The 26,108-nt window shown below is 36.4% G+C and overlaps 1 protein-coding gene across 3 annotated transcripts in view; it reads right to left on the bottom strand.

Moving 5' to 3' along the window:
- SPATA5 (spermatogenesis associated 5) overlaps positions 1–26,108 on the bottom strand; it is a 360,927-nt gene that overhangs the window by 220,548 nt on the left and 114,271 nt on the right. For all 3 annotated transcript variants that reach the window (XM_049631141.1, XM_049631144.1, XM_049631143.1), the window contains exon 14: positions 12,561–12,687. In XM_049631141.1, coding sequence (XP_049487098.1) covers positions 12,561–12,687 — 127 coding nt within the window. The remainder of the gene's footprint in view (positions 1–12,560; positions 12,688–26,108) is intronic.

Genomic DNA, 26,108 nt, shown 5'->3' with positions numbered 1-26,108 from the left:
TTAAGAATTAATTTAGATTAGTGGTTTAAAGCATGAGTTCTGAAATTAAACTGCCTGGATTTGTTAAACTGCCAACTCCAGTGAATAAAGCCACTTACTAAATCTTTCTAAGTAACTGTTTCGTCAGCAGTAAAACAGGGACAATAATAGTGACTACCTCATAAGGTTAATACACTTAATAAAATATCAGCCATCTATTGGCCTTTGAAAAAACACACCTGTATTTTATCAACAGGAAGCGAGTACATCATTAAGCATAAAAATATGGAATTAATGAAGGACTCCCAAATATACAAAAGTATCTTAAATGTGCTTGAGAGGCGCCTGGGTGGCTCAGTCGGTTAAGCGTCCGACTTCTGCTCAGGTCATGATCTCGTGGTTTGTGAGTTCGAGCCCCATGTTGGGCTCTATGCTGACAGCTCAGAGCCTGGATCCTGCTTCGGATTCTGTGTTTCCTCCTCTCTCTGCTCCTCCCATGCTCATGCTCTGTCTTTCTCTGTCTCTTAATAATAAACGTTTTTTTTTTTTTAAATGTGTTTGAAAATATAATTGTGCTCCCCTTTCCTAAACATTAACATTCAATTTTCTTCACCTTTCTACTTAGATAAAATATAGTACCTCTTGTTTTATCTTATTACATCAAATACTCTTTTTTGCACTTAAAAAAAAAGAAACTTCAGAATCAAGATTTCCAAAAGGTACTAGTATTATAATCGCTTATCATTTTTTTTCCATAACAAAACATACTTCTGAATAAGTCTGTCATCAAACAAGTAACCTTTAGCCCATAAATTTGACTGGCATAATAGATTGAAAACCTGCTAGAAGGTAAACAATATTACTTGATATGCAACATAATGATCCAAAGCACTTGTCTGGTTCACCCTCACTGTCTGTTCCAGGAGACAGAAGTATAATCTAGCATTCGAAGGAAGGAAAGGAGGGAGGGAGGGGGAAAAAAGTACATTTTCATAATTTTAGATATACTTTATTACAATAACAACCAGTCTGGAAACTGTCCTTAATATATGCATAACAAACTGACTTTTGTTACTGGATAACTTCTCTAAAAGATTTATTTGTAAAACTCTAGTTTGCCAGTCAAATTCTCTAAGAATCTTTCCAGCACTAAAATTCTACCCCCTTTTGCCCTGAAAGCTGGGTAGCAATGTTTGCAAGCAAAATCTTTGCTAGGTTAGTTCTAAGCCCACTAAGGCAGTGACAAACAAAAGTCTGCATAAATGCTTATCAAAAGATAAGCAAAGAGCTGAGATGCAAAAGGCTTTACCTCCAAGTGAGGAGAAACTGTTGCTGAAGTAAAGCTGACATTTTCCTTGCATTTATGATTAAAAAGTTTTTTTTTTTTCAAGTGTGTTTAATGATCAGGTTTATTGGGGTATGCTTTACATACTGTAAAATTCACTATGTTTAGTTTTACAGTTAGAAGGGCTTTGACAAATATATATAGTCCCATAATCACCACCACAACCAAAATGTAGAATATTTCCATCATCCCCAAAAGTTTCCTCATGGCACTTTGTGGTTAATCCCTTCCCCCCCCCCACCCATACCCCCCAACTCCCAGATCTGATTTCTGTCCCTGTGGTCCTGCCTTTTCCAGATTGTCACATAACTAGAATCAGTCAGTATATTCTGTAACCTTTTGTGTTTGGCTTCTTTCACTGGCCTAATACTCTTACAATTCTTCTACCTTACTGCATATATTAGAAATGTGTTTCTTTTTTTTATAGCTAAGTGGTACTTCATTGTATGAACATATCAGAATTTCTTTATTCATTCATCAGTTGATAGATCTTAGGGGCTGTTTAGGTGATTATGAATAAAGTGGCTATAAACATTGACTTACAGGTCTTTGTGTAAACAAATGGTTTCATTTCTTTCGGATAAATACCTAGGAGTATAGTTGCTATATATTAAGGTAAGTGTATATTTAACTCTATAAGAAGCCTTTTATTAAAAAAGATTGAGGGGCACCTGGGTGGCTCAGTTGGTTAAGCATCCGACTTCGGCTTAGGTCATGCTCTCGCAGTTTGTGAGTTCGAGCCTCACATGGCTCTGTGCCAACAGCTCAGAGCCTGGAGCCTGCTTGGGATTCTGTGTCTTCCTCTCTCTCTCTGCCCCTCCCTTGCTCATGCTCTGTCTCTCTCTCTCTCTCTCTCTCTCTCTCTCTCTCTCTCAAAAATAAACAAAAAAAAAAGATTGATGAACTATGGGGAAAAAAGCTACTACACTGGCTGATGGTATACTCTAGTTCTTATGAGAGAGAACACACACAACACTACTAACATTGCACAATTTACGGTGCTAAAGAATACACCGGTATGGCATAAAATACATATAATATTATATTTGACTAGAACCAATTAGATATCATAAGCAAATCACTCAGCACACGCTGGATGCCTAGTACTTACTTAATGACTGCTAGTTCTCTCTCTACTGTTCAGCTTTCCCTTTCTCAAGGTTCCAACCTCACCCCAACCCAAACTTACATAAATCTACACTTAATTTCAAATCATTATTTGTAAAATAAATTATACAGTAGGACACAAACAAAAATTTCAGCTATTACTTTTTTTTTTTTTTTTAGTTTAGTTTTTTTTTGAGAGAGAGAGCAGGGGAGAGGCAGACAGAGAGGGAGAGAGAGAATCCCAAGCAGGCCTCGCACTGTCAGCACAGAGCCCAATGTGGGGCTCAGATTCATGAAGCATGAGATCATGACCTGAGCTGAAATCAAGAGTCAGACGCCTAACCGACAGAGCCACCCAGGCATCCCACAGCTATTACTTTTTAAAGCAAAGTCAGTTCCACTCATTTCCTTAAGTCACTCGTACTTTGGGATGGAGGAGGGGACTCCTTTAAAGGCAGTAGATGCCGCTCACAGAAAACATTTTAGGTGAGCATCACCACCTTGTGTCGAAACAGAGTAACTGCAATACCAAATTCATTGTCAAATACAGACCAACACACTGCAGAGACCAGAAGCTAGGTGATCAGAGATGCATTTCTCCAAATCCACGATGATATATATGCCAGTACAATACTGCAAACAAAGTTTGGACTGTACATGTTTTATGATTATAATACTTTAAAATTTACCTGCATTTCAAATTAGATCATATGTATCATGAAGAAAAGAACTGAGTTTTCTTTTATAACATGTCCTTTATGATACTCTTGCATATCCTTCCCAAACACACACACACACACACGCACACACACACACGCGCGCGCACACACACACACACACACACACACACACAACTGAATAGAATGCCAGGCACAAAAATGGCACATTATTGAGAATACTCTCTATGCACTTGGAAAATAATCACCCATTTAGTCCTACAAATGACTTTAAAATATTCAATATATGGCTTCAGATTTAGTTCTTGGCTACACTGAAAATCAAATATGGGATTCTAGGAGCATTATTAAGAACACAAGGGAAGAAGCATTTACAAATTTAAAAGTGATTCAACTTTAAATAATCATATAGACATTTCTGTTGTAGCTCAAAATTATTTTTACAGTCATGTGAAGTTTTAAAAAATAGTGTATTAAATAGACCAAAACATTACAAATATTGTAACACTGATCAGACATCTGTGAAAGGAGAAAATATGCAGCTCAACAAGTTTTCCTTTTTCTAAGAGTAATAAATTTTGAGTGAAAAAGTTAAGGTGTTCTTCAACTGTCAACCAAAGTTTTTATTACACAATAGCAGCCTTAAGGCTGATTTATGGCTTTTCCCCCCTTTTCTGACAATCAAGTGTTTAAAAAGAAAAGTCATTTTTGCACACCTGGATAATATCTGCTTGCTTTATATAACATGTTTGAAGAAGGGAACTTTTCAATAACATGAAAGTTGGGGGAGGTGATACCTGAAAAAGCTTTAAAAAAAAAAAAAAACCACTCAGAAATTTGTTTGGTAAATGGCATCCTCTTATGTAGCATTTGGAAAATCTATTATTATCTGTCTCTGAGTCACAAAATAGAATTTTTGGATGTGAATGATATATTCTGGGATTATCTAGTACATTTTTGACAGGTACAGAATCAGAGGCCCAGAGAGGCTAAATAATTTCAAAGGATACTTAGTTTGTTAGCAACAGAGCTAGAATTAGAAACAAAGATCCCCAAATCTGTGTCTGTCTCGTTTCTCCCATTGCTTCTCTCTCACTGTCCATTTCAGGCCTTTCTATCACATTTTGCTTGTAACATTCTAGTCCCTATCATCTTTGCCATCTGTCTCCTTTACCTACAGACTCATTTCTCCAGTTAAATTGCTTACATTATGCAAAAGCCCCTCTCCAATACTATGCATATTCCAAAAACTCATCCAGAAATGCAAAGGTTTAAGAAGGCCTGTGCCCAAGACACTATAAACATAATGTTCAAAGAAGAAAATTACACAACTTCTCACATAATACAGTACCTCTAATATCACAAATTCATGAAAGTGCAGCTGCGAAAGTGGAGGTAAGTGATAAGGACATTAGCTACATATTTCAGCATTGTTTGAAAACTAAAAAAAATTCATTTTAAAAATTTAATTTCTAAATTTCATGAATGTAACTTAAGTCTTGTCTATTTCCATCAGAGAAAACAGAAAGCATTTCAGAATATGTATTCTTAAGGTAAAACAAGGTGAGTTTTACTTTCAACTGTTCCTAAATTATTTAAGTTAAACTATTTTTCAAAAAATCAGAAATTCTTCTTGGTAATTAAGATATATAATGCCTCTGCTATTAACAATATAAGACACACATTGGGAATGGCAGAAACAGAATCCCACACTTGACAAATTAGAAAGATCTATCAGATCTAATGAGATGAATTTATAAGAATTAATGCCTCTATTTCTAAGGCCTAAAGCCCTAGCAGATGCTGGCAGAAACTATTAGGAAATCATTTGGACTTAAGGAAAACAAATCTCTGAGAAGCATATAAAACATAGGAAAAGCTTAAGAGGAGCTGAACGTGAAGGAAGACCTCTAGATCTGATTGCACTGTGGCTCAACTTCTAAGACTTAAATCAAATTAATCAAGCCCAAGGCAGGGAAATTATAACTTAGCAGAAGACTCTGAGGAAAGACTTGGGCTTCTTAGTTTTGTTTTTGTTTTGTTCTTGATGACTTTAAATTCCACAGCAGTCCACAGTGTGATTCAGCAGGCAAATAAACTAACACAATTCTGGAATGCATTAGCAGAAGCATAGTATTCAGATTAAAGGCATTAAGTGTCTCACTAAACTCTGAACTGATCAGAACACAACCTATTACAGTGTATTCACTTGTGGATGCCATAATTTGAGAGAAAGGAACAAATGGTAACAGTTCAGAGGGGGTAAAAAAAGGATAAGAATGCCAAAGATGAAATAAAACAATATGTCAAGCCTGGAGAAGAGACTAGTTGGTGAGATACAATGTAAAGATAAGACAGGCTGTATGTAGAAGCTTTGGAGAGACACAAAACAGCTCGTTCAGTAGAAACAACAAACTTCCTAATAGTCTGAGACAAAGACAGAGGGGTCTGTCTCATGAGTTGGTAAGTCCCCCTGCCTCCTCTGCCTCAATCAGTGTAGGTGAGTAGGCAAAGGATGGAGAAATGATGGGTAGGAATTTTTAAATGAGGGGTCAATGTATCAGAAGGATAAGTAGACTATCAAAGTCGTCCAAGTTGTCTCCAATCTTGAAAAAATTAATTTCTTTTTTTGAATGTTTACTTCTTTATTTTGAGAGAGAGAGAGCGAGCATGAGAGGGAGCTCAGAGGAGGGCAGAGAGAGAGGAAGAGAGTGAATCCTAAGTGGGCTCTGTGCTATCAGTGTGGAGCTGGACATGGGGCTTGATCTCACAAACTTGAAATCATGATCTGAGCTGAAATCAAGAGTCAGAGGCTTGACCAACTGAGCCACCCTGGTGCCCCAAGACATTAATTTCCTTTACAACCTAGATGTTAAGGACAATACGTACTGTGTCGTTTACTTTTTCTCTAATTGAAGATTAGATGTACTCTATTTGCATGATGACATCAAATATTATTTACCAAACAAACATAGCTAAGCACAGAATCTTAATTTCTCAAAATTTAAATATTTAAGCCTGAAAATTCCAATGATAACAAATACTAAAAAGGGCATTCAACTAAAAGCTAAAAACCAATGAAACTTTAAGATTCACATGCTATGAAGAAATACTTATGTTATTCATATAATTTAAAAAACTGCATTTTTAGATGTATGGATTTTGATGAGTCATTCAATTGAAAAGAATAATTATTTAGTCCATAAAACATATTTTAAAAGATTAAATATTAAAAGAACTTTCAAGAAGAGATGGAAAATACTTGAAAAAATAAGAAGTTAACACAACCTTTCTATTATTATTTATTTTAAGCTATTATATAGAATTTACTTTCAGAAAACGCAATATATTTAAACAATCTGCAGAAAAACTTTGTGGCTCATGTATGTACAACTCATATTAACAGACATTACTAAACTTCTAAAAGCTTATAAGGATAGATCAATAGTCAGTAAACTTTTTCTGTAAAGATCCAAATGGTAAATAATTTAGGCCTTATGGGCCATAAACACAATATTCTACTGTAACTAGTCTATTACAGTAGTATAAATGAAGTCATAGACAATAGATGAACAAATCAGGGTGACTGTGTTCTAATACAGCTTTATTTATGGGGACCAAAATCTGAATTTCATCTCATTTTTATTTTTCATCTCATAAAATTATTTTTCTTTTGATATTTTTCAACCATTTAAATATGTAAAAACCATTCTTAGATCATGAGAGGTACAAAAACAAGTGGTTGGCCAATTTGCTGACACCTGAAATTAACAGTCTTTATATTATCAGCATCTAAATGAGATATGACCCATATACACATACAACCTCTGACCGACTTCTCTTCTGTCATCTCTCCCAATTACCCATCCCCAAAGCTGAAACCTTTACAGCTGCTACTGTAATAGATATAGTGAAAACATTTCAATCTTTAAAAACACAAAACAGGGGCACCTGAGTGTCTCAGTTGGTTAAATATCTTACTCTTGATTTTGGCTCAGGTTAGATCCTAGAGCCTTAGGACTGAGCCCTGCATCCTCTGCTGACAGTGTGGGGCCTGCTTGGGATTCTCTCCCTTTCTCTGCTCCTCCCCTGCTTGCACTCTCTCTCTCTCTCAAAATAAATACTAAAAAATAAATAAATAAAAGTAAAAACACAAAACAAACACCTATCACTAATAATAAAACCACTCTGAGTCCCGTAAAATGAAGGTAAAGCTGAAATTAGAAGATGAACTTGGAGGAAGCCTCACAGGTCTGACCACATTAGGCTCTCCTTATAACCCCCCAAGACTCTCAACATCATTTTGATAAACAATATTAAATAAATATAAAATTTCCTAAAATACAAGAAAGTAAAGAATTTTAAGGTATTTAAAATTTTAAAGTCTATTAGGTCAAGAAGCTTGTTTTTTTAGTTCTGACTTAGCTGAGAACAGCATTTTTTTTTTTTTTGAAAGAAAGAGAGAGAGAGAGAGAGAGAGACAAAGCATGAGCAGGGGAGAGACGGAGAGAGAGAGCGAGGGAGACACAGAATCCGAAGCAGGTTCTAGGCTCCCAGCTGTCAGCACAGAGCCCAACGTGGGGCTCGAACTCATGAACCTTGAGATCATGACCTGAGCTGAAGTCAGATGCTTAACCAACTGAGCCATTCAGGCACTCCCTGAGAACAGCAATATTAAAAGAATGGCATAACTAGGAAGAGTAGGGAGAAAAGCTATCTACAAAACATACTTGTACAGTTTCTTCTAAAGGTATTTTTGGAACACAATTCACTTGAAAATTGGAAGCCACATACATTAGCTTCTCATTTGCTGACTTTTCTAAACATGTTAACTTTTTTCCATGTTACAAAAATATCCGTAAAACCAACTTTTATGTGCAATATTCAAGAAATAAAAATATTATGTCATATTTAACCCATCAAGTACATTTCCTCTTCCAGAAAAACTGGAAGGAAAATTAATGCCAGTTTATTACATCCATGAGCTAAACATACTAAGTTAGAAAATAATTCTGAACCCTGGATTATTCAGTTATCTCTATACAACTTCCAAAATTTTCCTCAGCTGAACAATCTTTTCCATAGATGACTTAGAGCAGAATTTTCAAAGTTCTACAAATTTATTATTATAAGAAAAATAGGTTTATAGACTAGGATGATACTTTACAATAGTAATAATTATTGAAGGCTTATTATATACTAGGCATAAGTACTAAAAGTAATCAAATGACTAAACTCAAAATTATTCATAAAACTAAACTATTCTAAGGTTTGTTTAACACCTGGGAAAGAAGACATGACCATTTCTTAATATTCAACACAAATGCATGAAATGTCATGGACTGGATGGACATTATATTCTTCTAAAGGGGGCACACAAATAACCACCTAACAAAGAACAATATTAAACTCCTACAGTTTGGGCTCTTTATTATTTGAGCATCAATAATAATTTAGCTGTTTGCTATTCTAAAGTCTCTTAATGCTGAGGAAATCCAGATGGTCATCCATCTAAAGACAATGTGTCTACCTGACATTATGCAATCTCATTTATCTTCATCTATCCTTGACATACTGCCATTCTTATGCAAAGTGGACACAAGGGGATAGAACTTCTCTTCACTCATTTATCAGCTAGAAGAGAGGGTAGGGCATAAAAGGTCTATGGAGACTTCAGGATACCACCAGAGACCACAAGTAATCACTTTACTTAGCACAGTGTGCTACATCACAGCTAATGTATTTGACATGTAAATAAGACAAAGCAAGAAAGAGAACAATGTGATTCTTGAGCTATGTGTCTTACTTCCTTTGCTGAATCACCAGAATCCCCAAAAAACTCCAGTTTTAGTTTACCCAGACTATATGAAATTAAAATATTGTCCATAAAAGACACTAACCACACACAACATATGGGTTACACAATGATGTCAAGTTCACTCCTCTGGCAGTCCAAGAATTCTACTCCTTTTAACATACCAACTTAAAGTCACCATGACATAGAAGTTGGGGGTTAATAGGCAACAGGATTGTGAAGTATGCTAGCTAATTTACAAGGCCAAACACCTTAATTAAAATTTGGCCAAAGTTATACCAAATATTATTTCTTTGTCACTAGGACAGTCCTTTATTTTTTATTCCAGTTTTAAGCTAATAAAACATCTACCTTTTAGCATCAGTACATGAAATTTACTTTAATTATTTTCTCATCTATACTCTTCCTATTACAGTTTCCTTCAGACAAGGCAGGTAGTGAAAACTGTCTATTTATTTCATAACAAGAAGTTTCCTTTCTTTTTATATTGTCTCTTATGACTGTTTCTGTTTCTACTAGCATCTTCAGGGAACATTTTGAACAAACACCATGTTAAAATAACACATGCACTTAAAGGTTTTTTTTAAAGTACTACTATTAAATAAAGTACTATTAAATAACATACAAATAATGTTCTAAAATAGTTCTTCAGAGGAAAAAAATGTGGAAAGAAAAATGACTTTTTTTTTTTTTTCAACGTTTTTTATTTATTTTTGGGACATAGAGAGACAGAGCATGAACGGGGGAGGGGCAGAGAGAGAGGGAGACACAGAATCGGAAACAGGCTCCAGGCTCCGAGCCATCAGCCCAGAGCCTGACGCGGGGCTCGAACTCACGGACCGCGAGATCGTGACCTGGCTGAAGTCGGACGCTTAACCGACTGCGCCACCCAGGCGCCCCAAGAAAAATGACTTTTGATATAGTACATATCATCTCAGTAGTAATAAAAGTATAATTACAAAAAGTACAATTATGAAAAAAACACATTCCACACAAATATGGAATTCTACCTGAAATAGAAAAGAATTAAAATATTTTTTACAAAAATCATTGATAATTTGAAGTATTTTTTTCTGCACAATTACAGAATATAATATACAGAACACTTAGATCCTGGTATAATGTACTAAATTCAAAATTGTACTTAAAAGTACAGCATATGATCTTGAAACTAATCTTATACCACTCAAAAATACTTTTTTCATTTACCAACTTCATGTTTTGCTGTCATGAATAATTTTATTATTTCATCCTTTACAAATTAAACAAATTTTTAAAAATTTGAATAGGAAATTAAAAACCTTTAGATTCCCCTGCCCTAATGAAAATAAGTTTGAATCTTACTAGCAAATACTTTCAGCATCTTAAAACAAATGTCCTCATCCAAAATTAGTTGCTTAAAAAGAAGTTGGATTTCTGGGGTGCCTGGGTGGCTCAGTTGGTTAAGCATCCAACTTTGGCTTAGGTCACGATCTCACAGTTTGTGGGTTAGATCCCTGTATTGGGATCTGTGCTGATAGCTCAGAGCCTGGAGCTTGCTTCAGATTCTGTGTCTCCCTCTCTCTCTCTGCCCCTCCCCTACTCGCGCTCTGTCTCTGCCTCTCAAAAATAAATAAAAAGTTAAAAAAAAGTTGGATTTCTAATATTTAAAACCTAATCAAGGTATGTGTGTGATATACCTAATGTATGCATACATATGTATACATACATACATACAAACACACAAGCATACATATAAGTACACATACAAATATACATACGTTTGTATATGAATAAATAGGTGTTGTGTAAAGCTGCTAAATTTGAGGTAATCTGTAATACAGCAAGAGAAAACTAAACAAGCACCAATCAGGCTGAGTTATACAGCTTGATTTAGAAGAACCCAGAGATCTGATATTTTTTGTCTGTATTTGAGAGAGAAAGGGGCAGAGAGAGAGAGAATTCCATGAGGGGCAGAGAGAGAGAGAGAAGTGGGGCTCACCTGGGGCTTGTGTTTTACCCAAAGTGGGGCACATGTTCACTCAAAGCAAGGCATGAGCCCACCCGATTTGGGACTCGAACTCACAAACGGTGTGAGATCATGACCTGAGCAAGTCAGATAGTTAACAACCGAGCCACCCAGGTGCCCAAACCCGGAGATGTTTATTGTAAGCCCAAAGTCCTGCTTCGAGAAATGTATCTAACATTGATGACATACATTATTAAGAAACCAAAGAAGGGCACTATTAGATTAGGCATTGTAGAGAAGGAAACCTAAGAAATTTTAGAGCTTGTTAGCCATGGGGTAACCAGGAGAAAATGCCATAAAAATATAATGTATTCTTACCAGAAGGAAGATGTTTTTTCTGGATTTAGCACCTTTATTTGTGAAACCGAAAGGTAGGATTAGGTAATCTCTAAGGGCTCTTTCAGCCCTTTTTTTTTTTTTCTTTAATTTGAGAGAGAGAGAGAGAGAGAGAGAGAGAGAGAAAATCTTCAGCAGGTTCCATGCTCAGCCCAACATGGGGCTCAACCCCACGATCCTGGGATCATGACCTAAGCCTAAATGAGGAGTTGGACATTCAACCAACTGAGCCACCTAGGTGCCCTCATTCAGCACTTTCTATTATGCTTGCTAAAATACAGTCCTATCTCTTTTTTTTATTTCATAGACATCAGAGATGTCTGAGCATGGAGACAGATCCTATAAATGCTCAGAAATCACTTATCTTCTTATAAAATACTGCATCAGAAAGGAAATAATTTATTAAGGCCCAAAGCTTTCTCACCTGTATTTGATCAACAGGTCTTTACTACATAGTAAAATACCTAACTGGATGAAAGCAAAACTTGCTTTCCACATAAAAGCTCCTTTTATATCTTCAAAAGTATCATTTTTTTCTAATTCCCATTTTTAAAACTGGAAGTCTGTGTATATGTGCACTGGGAGGGAGGGACGAGCTCATAAGGTGATATATATGAAGCAATAATGTGAACAACAAAAAGAAAAATTGGTTCATGCTACAGGAGAAAATTTTTACACTCAATTTAAATCCTTACAAAAAATTTACACATTAAGTACAAATTAGGCATTTAAAATTTAGTGGATTCCCTTTATTAAACTAGACCTAGGGAGAATAAGTGGTAGCAATGGCTTGAAAGAGTCAGTTTTGCTGAGTTTAATGCCATAGCCTAATTTCTTAGAGAGATAAAATCCATGGTCATTTCTATTCTAATCACTCTGAAAGCAACTGCTAGGCCAAGAATTCTAGTAAGTTGTTGATAATAACTTGAGTCTGTTACTAAAAAGCCAGAAATTTACCTTAACATGAAGAAAAATGTTAAAAACTTCTCAACAATAAATCAGATGACAAACAAAAAAAAGAATTTCAGAACTTCAATTCTCTCTCTGAAAGTTTGATGCAACAATGATGGAGGGAAAATTCAAGGGGTTATAAAAGAATTTCATTAATATCAAATCATAAGCAATGAAAACATAAAAGCTTTCCTCTGTTCCCTTTATTTCCTTTAGTTTAAGATTTTCAGTATCCTCAAATTAAAAACTGATTACAAAGTAATCTGACAGAAAAAATAAAACTAACATAATCAAATGATCCAGTTCTTGTTTTCACAGCACTCACACTGCTTTCTTTCTTACCTTGTCTATCCTATCTGGGCGGTTAGTAGCGGCCAAAATTGTCACGTTCTTTAACTGTTCAATACCATCCATTTCCGTTAAGAGCTGAGCCAGAACACGGTCAGCTACATTCCCGGCACCTGAAGAACTGATTTTTAAGAATAAAGTTTTAAAACTCTTTACCTACCCCCAAGTACTTTATTACTTTTAAAAGACTGTATATTATATAATAAAAAGGTTAGGTCTGTTTGAAATTTAAAATGTTTGCTTCAGAATTCATTACTTGTTGAATTACCATATCAAAAAACTAACTATATTCAAATCATTTCTTTTCCTTCATCAACAACCACATTCATTTTTTTCTCCAATAACGAAATATAGAAGGTCTGGGAAGCAAGATATAAAATTTAAAACAGTTCATCAAATACACAGAAAATCATGTAATTTAATCAATATTTACATTTTATATGGCAAATATACTGATAGGAATTGGTAATAAAAAAACTAAAATAAAAACCCATTCCTCACATGAAGTTTAAAGCCTATGTGAAACAAAAAACTCATACCCATAACAAATGGGGTATTTCTGATATACCCTGATATTTCAAAATATTAGTATTTTGGGGGAAGGATGTTAAGATGGCAGAGAAGTAGGGGAACTGGGATTTCCTCATCCCTAAAACACAGCAGTATCAAGGTCAGATCACTTGGAATACCAGGAAATCAATCTGCAGAGTGGCAGAAGGATCTCCACAGGTGGAGGGGGACAGCTTGGCAGGACGGAGGTGCGTGTATGTGAATTAGGGCAGATAAAATGGCCTAGGCAGGGAAGGAGGGAACCCCTTCTGTGGAGAGACAAAAGGGAGAAAAAGCCGAAGGGGCTGTGGAATTGCTGTATTGAGTTAGCACAAGAGGAAACCTCTCAGAGCATGACTAGGGAACGAGAAACAGAGAGAGTGCTAGTTTCTATTTTGCAAACAGCATTAGGAGCTGAAGCTCAGAGATCTCAAAAGTACATGACTTTCTTCTAACCTGAGCTGGTCCTATGTGTGTGCCTGTGGGGGAGGGAGCTGCCCTGGGGCACTGTAGCAATCTCAGGGACACACTAGGAGAGAACAGTCCCCTTCCTTGAGCACTATGGGAAGAGGGTTTATTGCCTCTTCAAGGAGAAATGACCCTGCAGGTGCCAGCCAAAGGCTTTTTATCAGCAGGGCTGAGGGGCACTACACCAGAACAGTGTCCAAAGGGTGCAGGTCCCTTAAGACATTGGGTTTTGAATCCCAGCCAAGGGCCTAGAAAGTGCGGGAAGACTGTGGAACAGGCTAGGCTGACCTGCACTACTCTGTGAGGGCTGCATGAACAGCATGCTTTAAGACACCAGGTTCAGTGAGAGGAAAATGGGATGTCACCATTTTTCTCCCCAACACCAACATGTGGAGGTTCAGTGAGCAACACAGCAGCCCCCAATGGAGGCGAGACCTGCTTACACCAAACCCACCGCTCCGTGCCTGGCAACTGCTTATCTACTGGAGGAAAACTGACATTGAGACAACCAGACGGCCGCTCCTCCAGACCGGCACAGCCACCGGTGCCAGCCACCAAGAGACAACTGTTTTTTGTTTTTGTCTGTCTGTCACTTTGTCTGTTTGTTGTTCTCTTTTTTCTTTCTACCCTTTTGTTTTCTTTTGGGATCAGGCTCATAGATTCTGATTTGTTTTTTTGGTCAATTCTTATTTTATATATATAAAGAAAATTTTTTCTGTTTTGTTTGCTTAATCAGGCATTTTTACCTTAATCTTTTCACACCTTTTCTCTTCTTTTTCTTTATTTTCCTTTCTCTCTCTCTGGATTAAACGTTATAGTTCATTTGATTCTCTGCTTCATCTTCTTTTCTCCCTTTGATTTTCTCTTTATTTTTTTAAAAAATCTTTTTTAATGTTTATTTATTTTTGAGACAGAGAGAGACAGAGCATGAACGGGGTAGGGTCAGAGAGAGAGAGAGAGACACAGAATCCGAAACAGGCTCCAGGCTCTGAGCTGTCAGCACAGAGCCCGGCGCGGGGCTCGAACTCACGGACCTTGAGATCATGACCTGAGCCGAAGTCAGATGCTTAACCAACTGAGCCACCTAGGCGCCCCTGATTTTTCTCTTTATATAGGATCATCTTCCCCCCACCTTTCCTTTATCCCAGGGTTACTTCAAGAAACAAATCAAAGCACACCAGGTTGAAGTCAAAACACTCTGCCACGACAAGCAAGGAGAAGCCTTGCAGAGGACTGACCAGTGGGATAGAGCAGCCAAAATGCAACAACAGCAGAGCTCATGCAACACATTCCAAAAACATTTCCTGAAGTGCCAATGTCTGGATAGTGTGGGACCCTTTTTTTAATATAGTAGTACTCACAGGTACAGGACACATTAACAAGCTTTTAAAACACATAAAAGACAGGAATATAGCCAAAATGATTAAACAGAAGAATTCTCCTCAAAAGAAATTCCAGGAAGGAATGACAGTCAGAGAACTGTTGGAAACAGATATAAACAATATATTATATGAAAAATATAGAATAACAGTCATAAGACTAATAGCTGAGGTTGAAAAAAGCATAGATGGCAGCAGAGAATCTATTGCTGCAGAGATCAAAGACATAAGAAACAGTCATGATGAATTAAGAAATACTATAAATGAGATGCAAAATAAACTAGATGCTGAGACAGTGACAGTAGAAGAAGCAGAGGAGAGAACATGTGAAATAGAAGATAAAATTATGGAAAATGAAGAAGCTGAAAAATAGACGGAAAGGAAATAACTAGATCATGAGGGGAGAATTAGAGAGCTAAATGATTTCATAAAATGAAACAATATCCAAATCATATGAGGTCCAGAAGAAGAAGAGCTGGAAACCAGGGCAGAAGGTTTATTCGAACAAATTATAGCTGAGAGCTTCACTAATCTGGGGAAGGAAGAAACAGGCATCTAAGTCCAAGAGGCACAGGGAACTCCCTTCAAAATCAACAAAAGCAGGTCGATACCATGATATATCATAGTGAAACTGGCAAAATACAAAGATAAAAAGAATTTTCAAAGCAGCTAGGGACAAACGGGCCTTAATATACAAGGGTAGACATAAGGGTAGTAGACCTGTCCAATGAAACGTGGCAGGCCAGAAGGGAGAGGCAAGAAATATTCAATGTGCTGTATAGGAAAAATATGCAGCCAAGAATCCATTATCTAGCAAGGCTGTCGTTCAGAATAGAAGGAAAGATAAAGACGTTCCCAGACAAACAAAAACTGAGAGTTCATGACCACTAAACCAGTCATGCAAGAGATCCTAAGAGGGACTCCTTGAGTGGAATGCTGCAAAGACTACAAAGGACCATAGACATCATCACAAGCACCAGACCTACTGATAACACAATGACAATAAATCTGTATCTTTCAATAATCACTCTGAATGTAAATGGACTAAATGACCCAATCAAAAGACACAGGGTATCAGAATGGATTAAAAACCAAGATCCATCTATATGTTGTCTACAGGAGACCCATTTTAGAGCTGAGGACACCTGCAGATTGAAAGTTAGGGAATGGAGAAACATCTATCATGCTACTGGACATCAAAAGAAAGCTAGAGTAACCATATCTATATCAGACGAACTATATTTTAAAACAAAGACTGTAACAAGAGATGAAGAGGGCATTATATCATAATTAAAGGGTCTATCCATCAAGAAGACCTAACAATTGTAAATGTTTAAGCCCCCAACATGAAGGCACTCAAATGTATAAATCAATTAATCACAAAAATAAATAAATGTGTGGATAATAATACCGTGATTGTAGGGGACTTTAATACTCCACTTACAACAATGGACAGATCATCTAGGCAGAAAATAAATAAGGAAACAATGGCTCTGAATGGTACACAGGACCACATGTATTTAACTGATATATTCAGAACTTTTCATAGAAAAGCAGATCACACATTCTTCTCAAGTGCACATGAAACAATCTCCAATACAGATCACATACTGGGTCACAAAAGAGCGCTCAAGTATAAAAAGACTGAGATCATACCATGCATATTTTCAGATCACAATGCTATGAAGCTTGAAATCAACCACAAGAAAAAAATTGGAAAGTACCCAAATACATGGAGTTTAAAGAACATCCTATTAAAGAATAAATGGGTCAAACAGGAAATTAAAGAAGAAATTAAAGAATTATATGGAAGCAAATGAACACATGACAGCCTACACTCTTTGGGATGCAGAAAAGGCAGTCCTAAGAGGAAAATACATTTCAATCCAGGCCTATCTCAAGAAACAAGAAAAATCCCAAATACACAACCTAACCGCACATCTAAAGGAGCTAGAAGCAGGGCAGCAAATAAACCCAAAGCCAGCAGAAGAAGAGAAATAATACAGATTAGAGCAGAAATAAACAATATAGAATATATATAGAATCCAACCACAAAATTCAGCAGGTACGCAGCGTGGAGAGGTGAACTTGGGGACAGAGATGCCACGTAGGGCAGGGAGCTGCTTTTTCAGGCAGAAAGAGGACAGAGATGCAGGGGGAGAATATGGGAAAAGCACCCCTCCCCAAAAGCAGCTGGAGAGAAAGTGAAAAATTGGAAACAGCCACAGGGACTGAAGTAAAAAGGGAGAAAGGAGAGGATTTAAATTCCATTCAGACTATAAACAGGGGGGAATGCAGAGTCTGAAACACCGCAGCTCGATACCTGGCGATGCTCTGGTGGGAAGGGCGAATCCCCAGGAGCAGAGTAGGGTCTGGGAGGTTCTCGGGCCACATGGGGACAAGCAGTTGAACTGTTAGGAGAACATTTGGTAGAGGCTGTGAGGCCACCTGGGCCAAGCAGACCTCAGAGAATAGCCACATTCGTTGGTGCTGGAACAAGGTCATTGGGGGTGAAGCCTGGTGCCAGATGTGTGTTGTGATTTTCCATAATCCCTGAGGCACTGCTGCTACACTGTTTCATGAACTTTTTCTGGGGCGGGCTGGCACCTGGCTGCAGTCTCTGGGCATCGACAACTGCAAGATCCCACAAGCATTCCTGGGTGCAGCTGGCACCTGGCTATTGCTCGGTGAGACCCTCCGCAGAGGGGTGGAGCAGGTCAAAGCTGCAGTCCCTCAGAAGTGGGAGGCTGGGGAAGGCAGCCACATCTGAGACAACAAATGGGAGGGAGGTGCTGCCTAGGGCTTGGCTATGGACAGTGTGGAAGTGGGGAGTGGATGAAAGCTGAAGACGAAGGATGGGTGCATGATTGCTGATTGGGGAGAACAGAGTTCCGACACTAGAGACTGGGTAGCTGGGTAATGCCATTTTCACCGCTCTGGCGCATGCACGTATGCAACTACAATTGCCACCACAATCCACCTCAGTGGACTAGTAGCACCATCTAGTGGAGAACGGAGCCGTTACACTAAAACCCACCCAACTGAGCCAACCTCACTCTTCAAGAACACAAGTCTCACTGCTTCCTTAGTTGATGGAATAGAAAGCGCTTCATAGTTTGACTTCTAGGGGAAAATGAAGTAATATCACCTATATTTCAGTCTGTTAGCTGGTCAATCTATTCAATTTTCTTTCTTTCCTTTTTTTCGTTTTTTTCTCTTTTGTTTCTTTTCTTTTTCTTGACTACAGAAAGAAAAAATTCATTTTTATTTTCAATTCTTATTAAAAATGTTTTTCTTTAATTATTTTTCTAGTATATTTTTACTTTTGTGTTTTTTCAAATTCTATTTTATTTCCATAATTTCATTTTAGTCTACTTTAGTGTATTAATTTTTTCAAATTTTCAAAAGATTTCCTTTCTACCCCCCCTTTTTTTTCTAATCTATCAAGCCACTTTCAACACCCAGACCAAAATACACCTAGGATATAGCATCACTTATTTGATTTTGGGTGTGTGTGTGTTTAATTTTTTTAGTTTTAAATTTTTAAATTTTAATTTTTTCCACCTCATTAATTCCTTTTCTCCCTTCAAAATGACAAAACAAAGGAATTCACCCCAAAAGAAAGAGCAGGAAGAAATGACACCCAGGGACTTAACCAATACAGATACAAGCAAGATGTCTGAACCACAACTTAGAATCATGATAACAGGAATAATAGCTGGAGTCGAAAATAGATTAGAATCCCTTTCTGCGGAGATAAAAGAAGTAAAAGCTAGTCAGGATGAAATAAAAAATGCTATAACTGAGCTGAAATCACGAATGGATGCCATGGCAGCAAGGATGGATGAGTCAGAACAGAGAATCAGCAAAATAGAGGACAAATTTATGGAGAATAACAAAGCAGAAAAAAAGAGGGAAATGAAGGCAAAAGAGCATGATTTAAGAATTAGAGAAATCAGTGACTCATTAAAAAGGAACAACATCAGAATCATAGGGGTCCCAGAAGGGGAAGAGGGAGAAATAGGAGTAGAAGGGTTCCGTGAGCAAATCATAGTGGAAAACTTTCCTAACCTGGGGAAAGACACAGCCATCAAAATCCAGGAAGCACAGAGAACTCCCATTAGATTCAACAAAAAACAAACATCAACAAGGCATATCACAGTCAAATTCACAAAAAACTCAGGCAAGGAGAGAATCATGAGAGCAGCAAGGGAAAAAAAAGTCCTTAACCTACAAGAGAAGACAGATCAGGTTTGCAGCAGACCTATCCAAAGAAACTTGACAGGGCAGAAAGGAGTGGCAAGATACATTCAATGTGCTGAATCAGAAAAATATGCAGCCAAGAATTCTTTATCCAGCAAGGCTGTCATTCAAAATAGAAGGAGAGATAAAAAGTTTCCCAAACAAAAATTAAAGGAATTTGTTACCACTAAACCAGCCCTGCAAGAAACTTTAAGGGGGACCCTCTTAGGGGAGAAAAGATGAAAAAATACATACATACATACATACATACATACATACAAAAAGCAACAAAGATTAGAAAGGACCAGAGAACACCACCAGAAACTCCAACTCTACAAGCAATATAATGGCAATAAATTCATATCATTCAGTACTCTAAACATCAATGGACTCAATGCTCCAATCAAAAGACATAGGGTAACACAATGGATAAGAAAACAAGATCCATCTATATGCTGTTTACAAGAGACCCACTTTAGACCTAAAGGCACCTTCAGATTGAAAGTAAGGGGATGGAGAACCATCTATCATGCTACTGGTCAACAAAAGAAAGCCAGAGTAACCTTACTTATATCAGACAATCTAGACTTTACAGACTGTATCAAGAGATGAAGGAGGGCATTATATCATAATGAAGGAGTCTATCCACCAAGAAGACCTAACAATTGTAAACATTTACGCGCCAAAAGTGGGAGCACCCAAATATATAAATCAATCATAAACATAAACTCATTGATAGTAATACCATAATAGTAGGAGACTTCAACACCCCACTCACAGCAATGGACAGATCATCTAATCAAAAAATCAACAAGGAAACAACGGCTTTGAATGACACACTGGGCCAGATGGACTTAACAGATATATTCAGAACATTTCATCTTAAAGCAGCAGAATATACATTCTTCTCTAGTGCACATGGAACGTTCTCCAGAATAGACCACATACTGGGACACAAATCAGCCCTAAGTAAGTACAAAAAGATTAAGATCATACCGTGCATATTTTTGGACCACAACGCTATGAAACTTGAAATCAACCATAAGAAAAAATTTGGAAAGGTAACAAATACTTGGAGACTGAAGAACATCCTACTAAAGAATGAATGAGCCAACCAAGAAGTTAAAGAGGAAATTAAAAAGTATATGGAAGCCAATGAAAATGATAACACCACAACCCAAAACCTCTGGGACACAGCAAAGACGGTCATAAGAGGAAAGTATATAGCAATGCAGGCCTTCCTAAAGAAGGAAGAAACATCTCAGATACACAACCTAACCTTACACCTTAAAGAGATGGAAAAAGAACAGCAAATAAAACCCCAAACCAGCAGAAGACAGGAAATAATAAAGATCAGAGCAGAAATCAATACTATTGAAACCAAAAAAACAGTAGAACAAATGAATGAAACCAGAAGCTGGTTCTTTGAAAGAATTAAGAAAACTGATAAAGCACTAGCCAGTTTGATCAAAAAGAAAAAGTAAAGGACCCAAGTAAATAAAATCAAGAATGAAAGAGGAGAGATCACAACCAACACAGTAGAAATACAAAGAATAATAAGAAAATATTATGAGCAATTATATGCCAATAAAATGGGCAATCCGGAAGAAATGGACAAATGCCTAGAAACATATACACTACCAAAACTGAAACAGAAAGAAACAGAAAATTTGAACAGACCCATAACCAGTAAAGAAATCGAATTAGTAATCAAAAATCTCCCCAAAAAACAAGAATCCAGGGCCAGATGGAAGATTTAAGGAAGAGTTAACACCTATTCTCTTGCAGCTGCTCCAAAAAATGCAAAACATGCACCCCCATGTTTATAGCAGCACTATCAACAATAGCCAAAGTATGGAAAGAGCCCAAACATCCATCGATGGATGACTGGATAAAGAAGAGGTGGCATATATACACAATGGAGTACTACTCGGCAATCAAAAAGAATGAAATCTTGCCATTTGCAACTATGTGGATGAAACTAGAGGGTATTAAGCTAAGCCAAATTAGTCAGAGAAAGACAAAAATCATATGACTTCACTCACATGAGGACTTTAAGAGACAAAACAGATGAACATAAGGGAAGGGAAACAAAAATAATATAAAAACAGGGAGGGGAACAAAACATAAGAGACTCTTAAATATGGAGAACAAACAGAGGGTTACTGGAGGGGTTGTGGTAGGTAGGATGGGCTAAATGGGTAAGAGGCATTAAGGAATCTACTCCTGAAATCATTGTTGCACTATATGCTACCTAATTTGGATGTAAATTTTTAAAAAAATTAAAAAAAAAAAAGAAATTAAACTAGAAACCAATAGCAGAATGACATTTGGAAAATTACAAAATACATGGAAATAAAAAAGTCACACTTCTAAAAACTATGTGGATTGAAGAAGAAATCTGAACAGAAATAAATTTTAAATACAAATAAAAATACAACTAATCAAAATTTGTGGGATGTAATAAAAGTAGTACTTAAAGAGAAACTTATAGTATTGAATGCATCTTTTAAAAAAGAAGAAAGCTCTAAAATCAATAATCTAAGCATCTATACTTTAGGAACTAAAAAAAGAAAAGCAAATTAAATCCAAAGTAAACACAAGAAAAAAAATAGAAAAATTAGATCAAAAATAAAATTGATAACAGGAAGTCAATAAAGAATATCAACAAAAGCAAAAGCTCATTCTTTGAAAACATCAATAAAAATAAGCTTATAGCCAGGATTACTAAGAAAAAGAAGAGAAGACCCAAATTACTAATGTCAGAAATGAAAGAAGGGATATCACTACAGATCCTATGGACCTTAAAAGTTATTTAATAGATTTACAGTTGACCCTTAAACAGGGGTTTGAACTGCACAGGTCCACTTATATGCATATTTCTTTTTGATACATTAGTACCTCAAATGTACATTCTCTTGATTTTTTTCTCTACCTTACATTATTGTAAGAATAGAGTATATAATACATATAATAGACAAAATAGGTATTGATGAACTGTTTCTGTTCTCAGTAAGGCTTTTGGATAACAGTAGGCTATTAGTATTTAAGTTTTTGGGGAGTCAAAGTTATATGTAGATTTTGAACTGCATGGGGGTCAATACCCTTAACCCCCGTACTGTTAAAAAAATCAACTAAATTATAAAATAGAATACAAGAAAAATTTTATGATCACATATTTGATAATTAAATGAAATGACAATCTGCCAAACCCACACAAGGAAAAAAAAAAAAAAGACAACCTGAGTAGGACTATATCAATTAAAGAAACTGAATCAAGAATTAATAAGCTTCCAGGTGCCTGGGTGGCTCACTCAGTTAAGTATCTGACTTTGGCGCAGGTCAGGATCTCCTGGTTCCTGAGTATTAGTCCTGCTTTGGGATGTATGCTCTCAGCACAGAGCCTGCTTCAGATCCTGTCACCATCTCTGTCTCTCCTCCTGCTTGCATGCATGTACACTCTCTCCCCAAAATAAATAAACATTTAAAAAAAAAAATGATCTTCCTAACAGAAAGCTTCAGACCCTGGAGGGTTTACAGTAAACACTAGCAATCATTCAAGGAAGAAATTTTAACAATTCTCTACAATTTCTACTGGAAGACAGAAGTAAAGGGAGTACTTATTAAATCATCCTATGAGACCACCATTATCCTAATGCTAAAACTAGACAAAGACATTACAACAAAATTACAGACCAATAACTCTATAAATATACAAAATACTAGCAAACTGAATTCAACAATGTATAATAATGTATGTATAATCCAATGATGTATAAAAAATTTGTACATTCTGATGAAGTGGGATTTATCCCAGGTATACAATGTTGGCTCAACATTCAAAAATCAATGAATGTAATCTAACACATTAACAGGCTAAAAGAAAACAAAATCACATAATCGTATCAATAGATGTAGAAAAAGCATTTGAGAAAATCCAGCACCCAATCTGTGCATGATAAAAACTCTCAACAAAGTAGGTTTAGAGGGAACATATCTCAACATAATAAAAACTATATATGAAAAACACACAGCTAATATCATACTCAATGGTGAAAAACTAAGAGGTTTTCCTCGAGATCAGGAACAAGACAACAAGGTCCACTATTGCCACTTTTATTCAACATAGTACTGGAAGCCCTATCCACAGCAATCACACAAGAAAAAGAAATAAAAAGCATCCATATTGATAAGAATGAGGTTAAACTGTCACTATAATGATACAATACAAAGAAAACCCTAGAGACTCCATCAAAAACTATTAGAATAAATGAATTCAGTAAAATTGCAGGTTACAAAATTAATACACAGAAATGTGTTGGATTTCTATACACTAATATCAAAGTAACAGAAAGGGAAGGAAACAATGCCTTTTACAGTTGCACCAAAAAGAATAAAATACCTGGAAAGAAACTTAACTAAGTGAAAGACCTGTACTCTGAAAACTACAAAACATTGATAAAAGAAATTGAAGATAACACAAATAGATATTTTATGCTCCAGGACTAGAAGAACACATAATGTTAAAATGTCCATACTAGCCGAAGCAATCTACAGATTTAATGCAATTGCTATCAAAATACCAACAGCATTTTTCACAGAACTAGAAAATAATCCTAAAATTTGTGTGGAACTACACAAGATCCTAAATAGCCAAAAAACCTTAAGAACAAAGCTAGATGTATCACGATTCTAAGATTTCAAGATATACTACAAAGCTGTAGTAACCAAAACAACATGGTATTGGCAAAAAAAACAGACACATAGAACAAGAGAACAGAATAGAGAACCCAGAAACAAACTCTTTATATGGTCAAGTAATCTACGACAGAGGAAACAAGAATATACAACGGGCAAAAGACTGTCTCTTCAATAAGTGTGCTGGGAAAACTGGATAGCAAAATGTGATAAAACGAAATGACCCCTTTCTTACACTATACACAAAAATAAACTCAAAATCGATTAATAATCTCAATGTGAGATCTAAAACTGTAAGACTCCTAGGGAAAGAAAAACACAGACAATAATTTTTAAAAATTTTTTTAATGTTTATTTTTGAGAGAGAGAGAAAGCATGAGTGGAGGATGGGCAGAAAGAGAGGGAGACAGAGGATCTGAAGCAGGCTCTCTACTGACAGCAGAGAGCCCAATGTGTGGCTCAAACTCACGAACCATGAGATCATGATCTGAGCCAAAGTTGGATGTTTAACTGACAAGCCACCCAGGCACCCCAAGACAGTAATTTCTTTGATATTGGCCATAGCAACATTTTTCTAGATATGTCTCCAAAGGCAAGTGAAATAAAAGCAAAAATAAACTACTGGCACTACATCAAAATAAAAAGATTTTGCACAGTGAAGGAAACTAACAACAAACCAAATGGCAATTGAATGGGAGTTGATATTTGCAAATGATACTGAATGAGAGAAGATATTTATAAATGATAAGTAATGATACTTGTAAATGATAATATTTCTGATAAGTGTTAATATCCAAAGTATATAAAGAACTCATAAAACTCAACACCAAAACCCCAAACTAATCTAGTTAAAATGGACATTTTTCCAAAGACATACAGATGGCCAGCAGATGTATGAAAAGATGCCCAACATCCCTAATCATCAGGGAAGTCCAAATCAAAACCACAATGAGATATCACCTTCCACCTGTGAGAATGGCTAAATCAAAAAAAGAAAGAAAAAGTATTGGCAACAATGTCAATAAAAAGGAATGCTTGCACGCACTGTGGATGAGAGTATAAATCAGTATAGCCACTGTGGAAAACAGTATAAAGCTCCTCAAAAAATTAAAAAAATAGAAATATCGTATGCTCCAGTAATTCCACTACTGGGCATTTATCCGAAGGAAATGAAAACACTAATTTGAAAATATGTATGCACCTCTATGTTTATTGTAGTGTTATTTACAACAACCAAGATATGGAAGCAACATGAGTGTCCAACAACAGATAAATGGATAAAGATGTGGTATAAATATGTATACACATGCACACTCACACACGTGAATGTTATACAGCCATGAAAAAGGTGATATCTTGCTATATGTGACAATATGGATGGACCCAGAGGGTAGCTTATGAAATGAAATAAGTCATAGAAAGACAAATACTGTGGCACCTGGGTGGCTCAGTCAGTTAAGCATCTGACTTCAGCTCAGGTCATGATCTGACAGTTTGTGGGTTTGAGCCCCACGTTGGGCTCTGTGTTGACAGCTCAGAGTCTGGAGCCTGCTTTTGATTCTGTGTCTTCCCCTCTCTCTCTCTGACAGCCCCCCCTCATGTTCTCTCTCAAAAATGAATAAATGCTAAAAAAAATTTTTTTTAAAGAAAGACAAATACGATGTGATTTTACTTATATGTGGAACCTAAAAAACAAAAAACAAAACAAAAACAATAACAAAAAAATGAATAAACAAATAAAAAGCATAAACAGGCCCAAAATACACAGAATCAACTGGTGGTTGCCAGAGAGGAGGCGGGGGCTGGGGGGGGGGGAGGGTCAGGAAAAATAGGTGAAGGAAAATGGGTAAAAGAGAGTGGGCTTCTAGTTATGGAATGAATAAGTAATGGAAATAAAAGGTACAGCATAGGGAATACAATCTATGATTTTATAATAGCATTGTATAATGACAGATGGTAGCTACACTTGTGGTGAGTGGCATAACATACAAAACTTGTCAAATCATTATAGTGTACACCTGAAACTAATGTAACACTCTGGCAAGTTTACTTCAATAAAGATATATATGAAAATATCCAACACCCAGTCATGATACAAACACAGCTAATTAATAATAAAAAGAACTTCCTCAACATGATAAAAACAATATCTACAAAAAACCTATAACATCATACATAATGGTGAAAAACAAAAAACTTTTCCACT

The sequence above is a fragment of the Panthera uncia genome, chromosome B1, assembly GCF_023721935.1.
Source record: "Panthera uncia isolate 11264 chromosome B1, Puncia_PCG_1.0, whole genome shotgun sequence".
Taxonomy (NCBI): Eukaryota; Metazoa; Chordata; class Mammalia; order Carnivora; family Felidae; genus Panthera; species Panthera uncia.
This window is presented reverse-complemented; position numbering and strand designations above follow the sequence as displayed.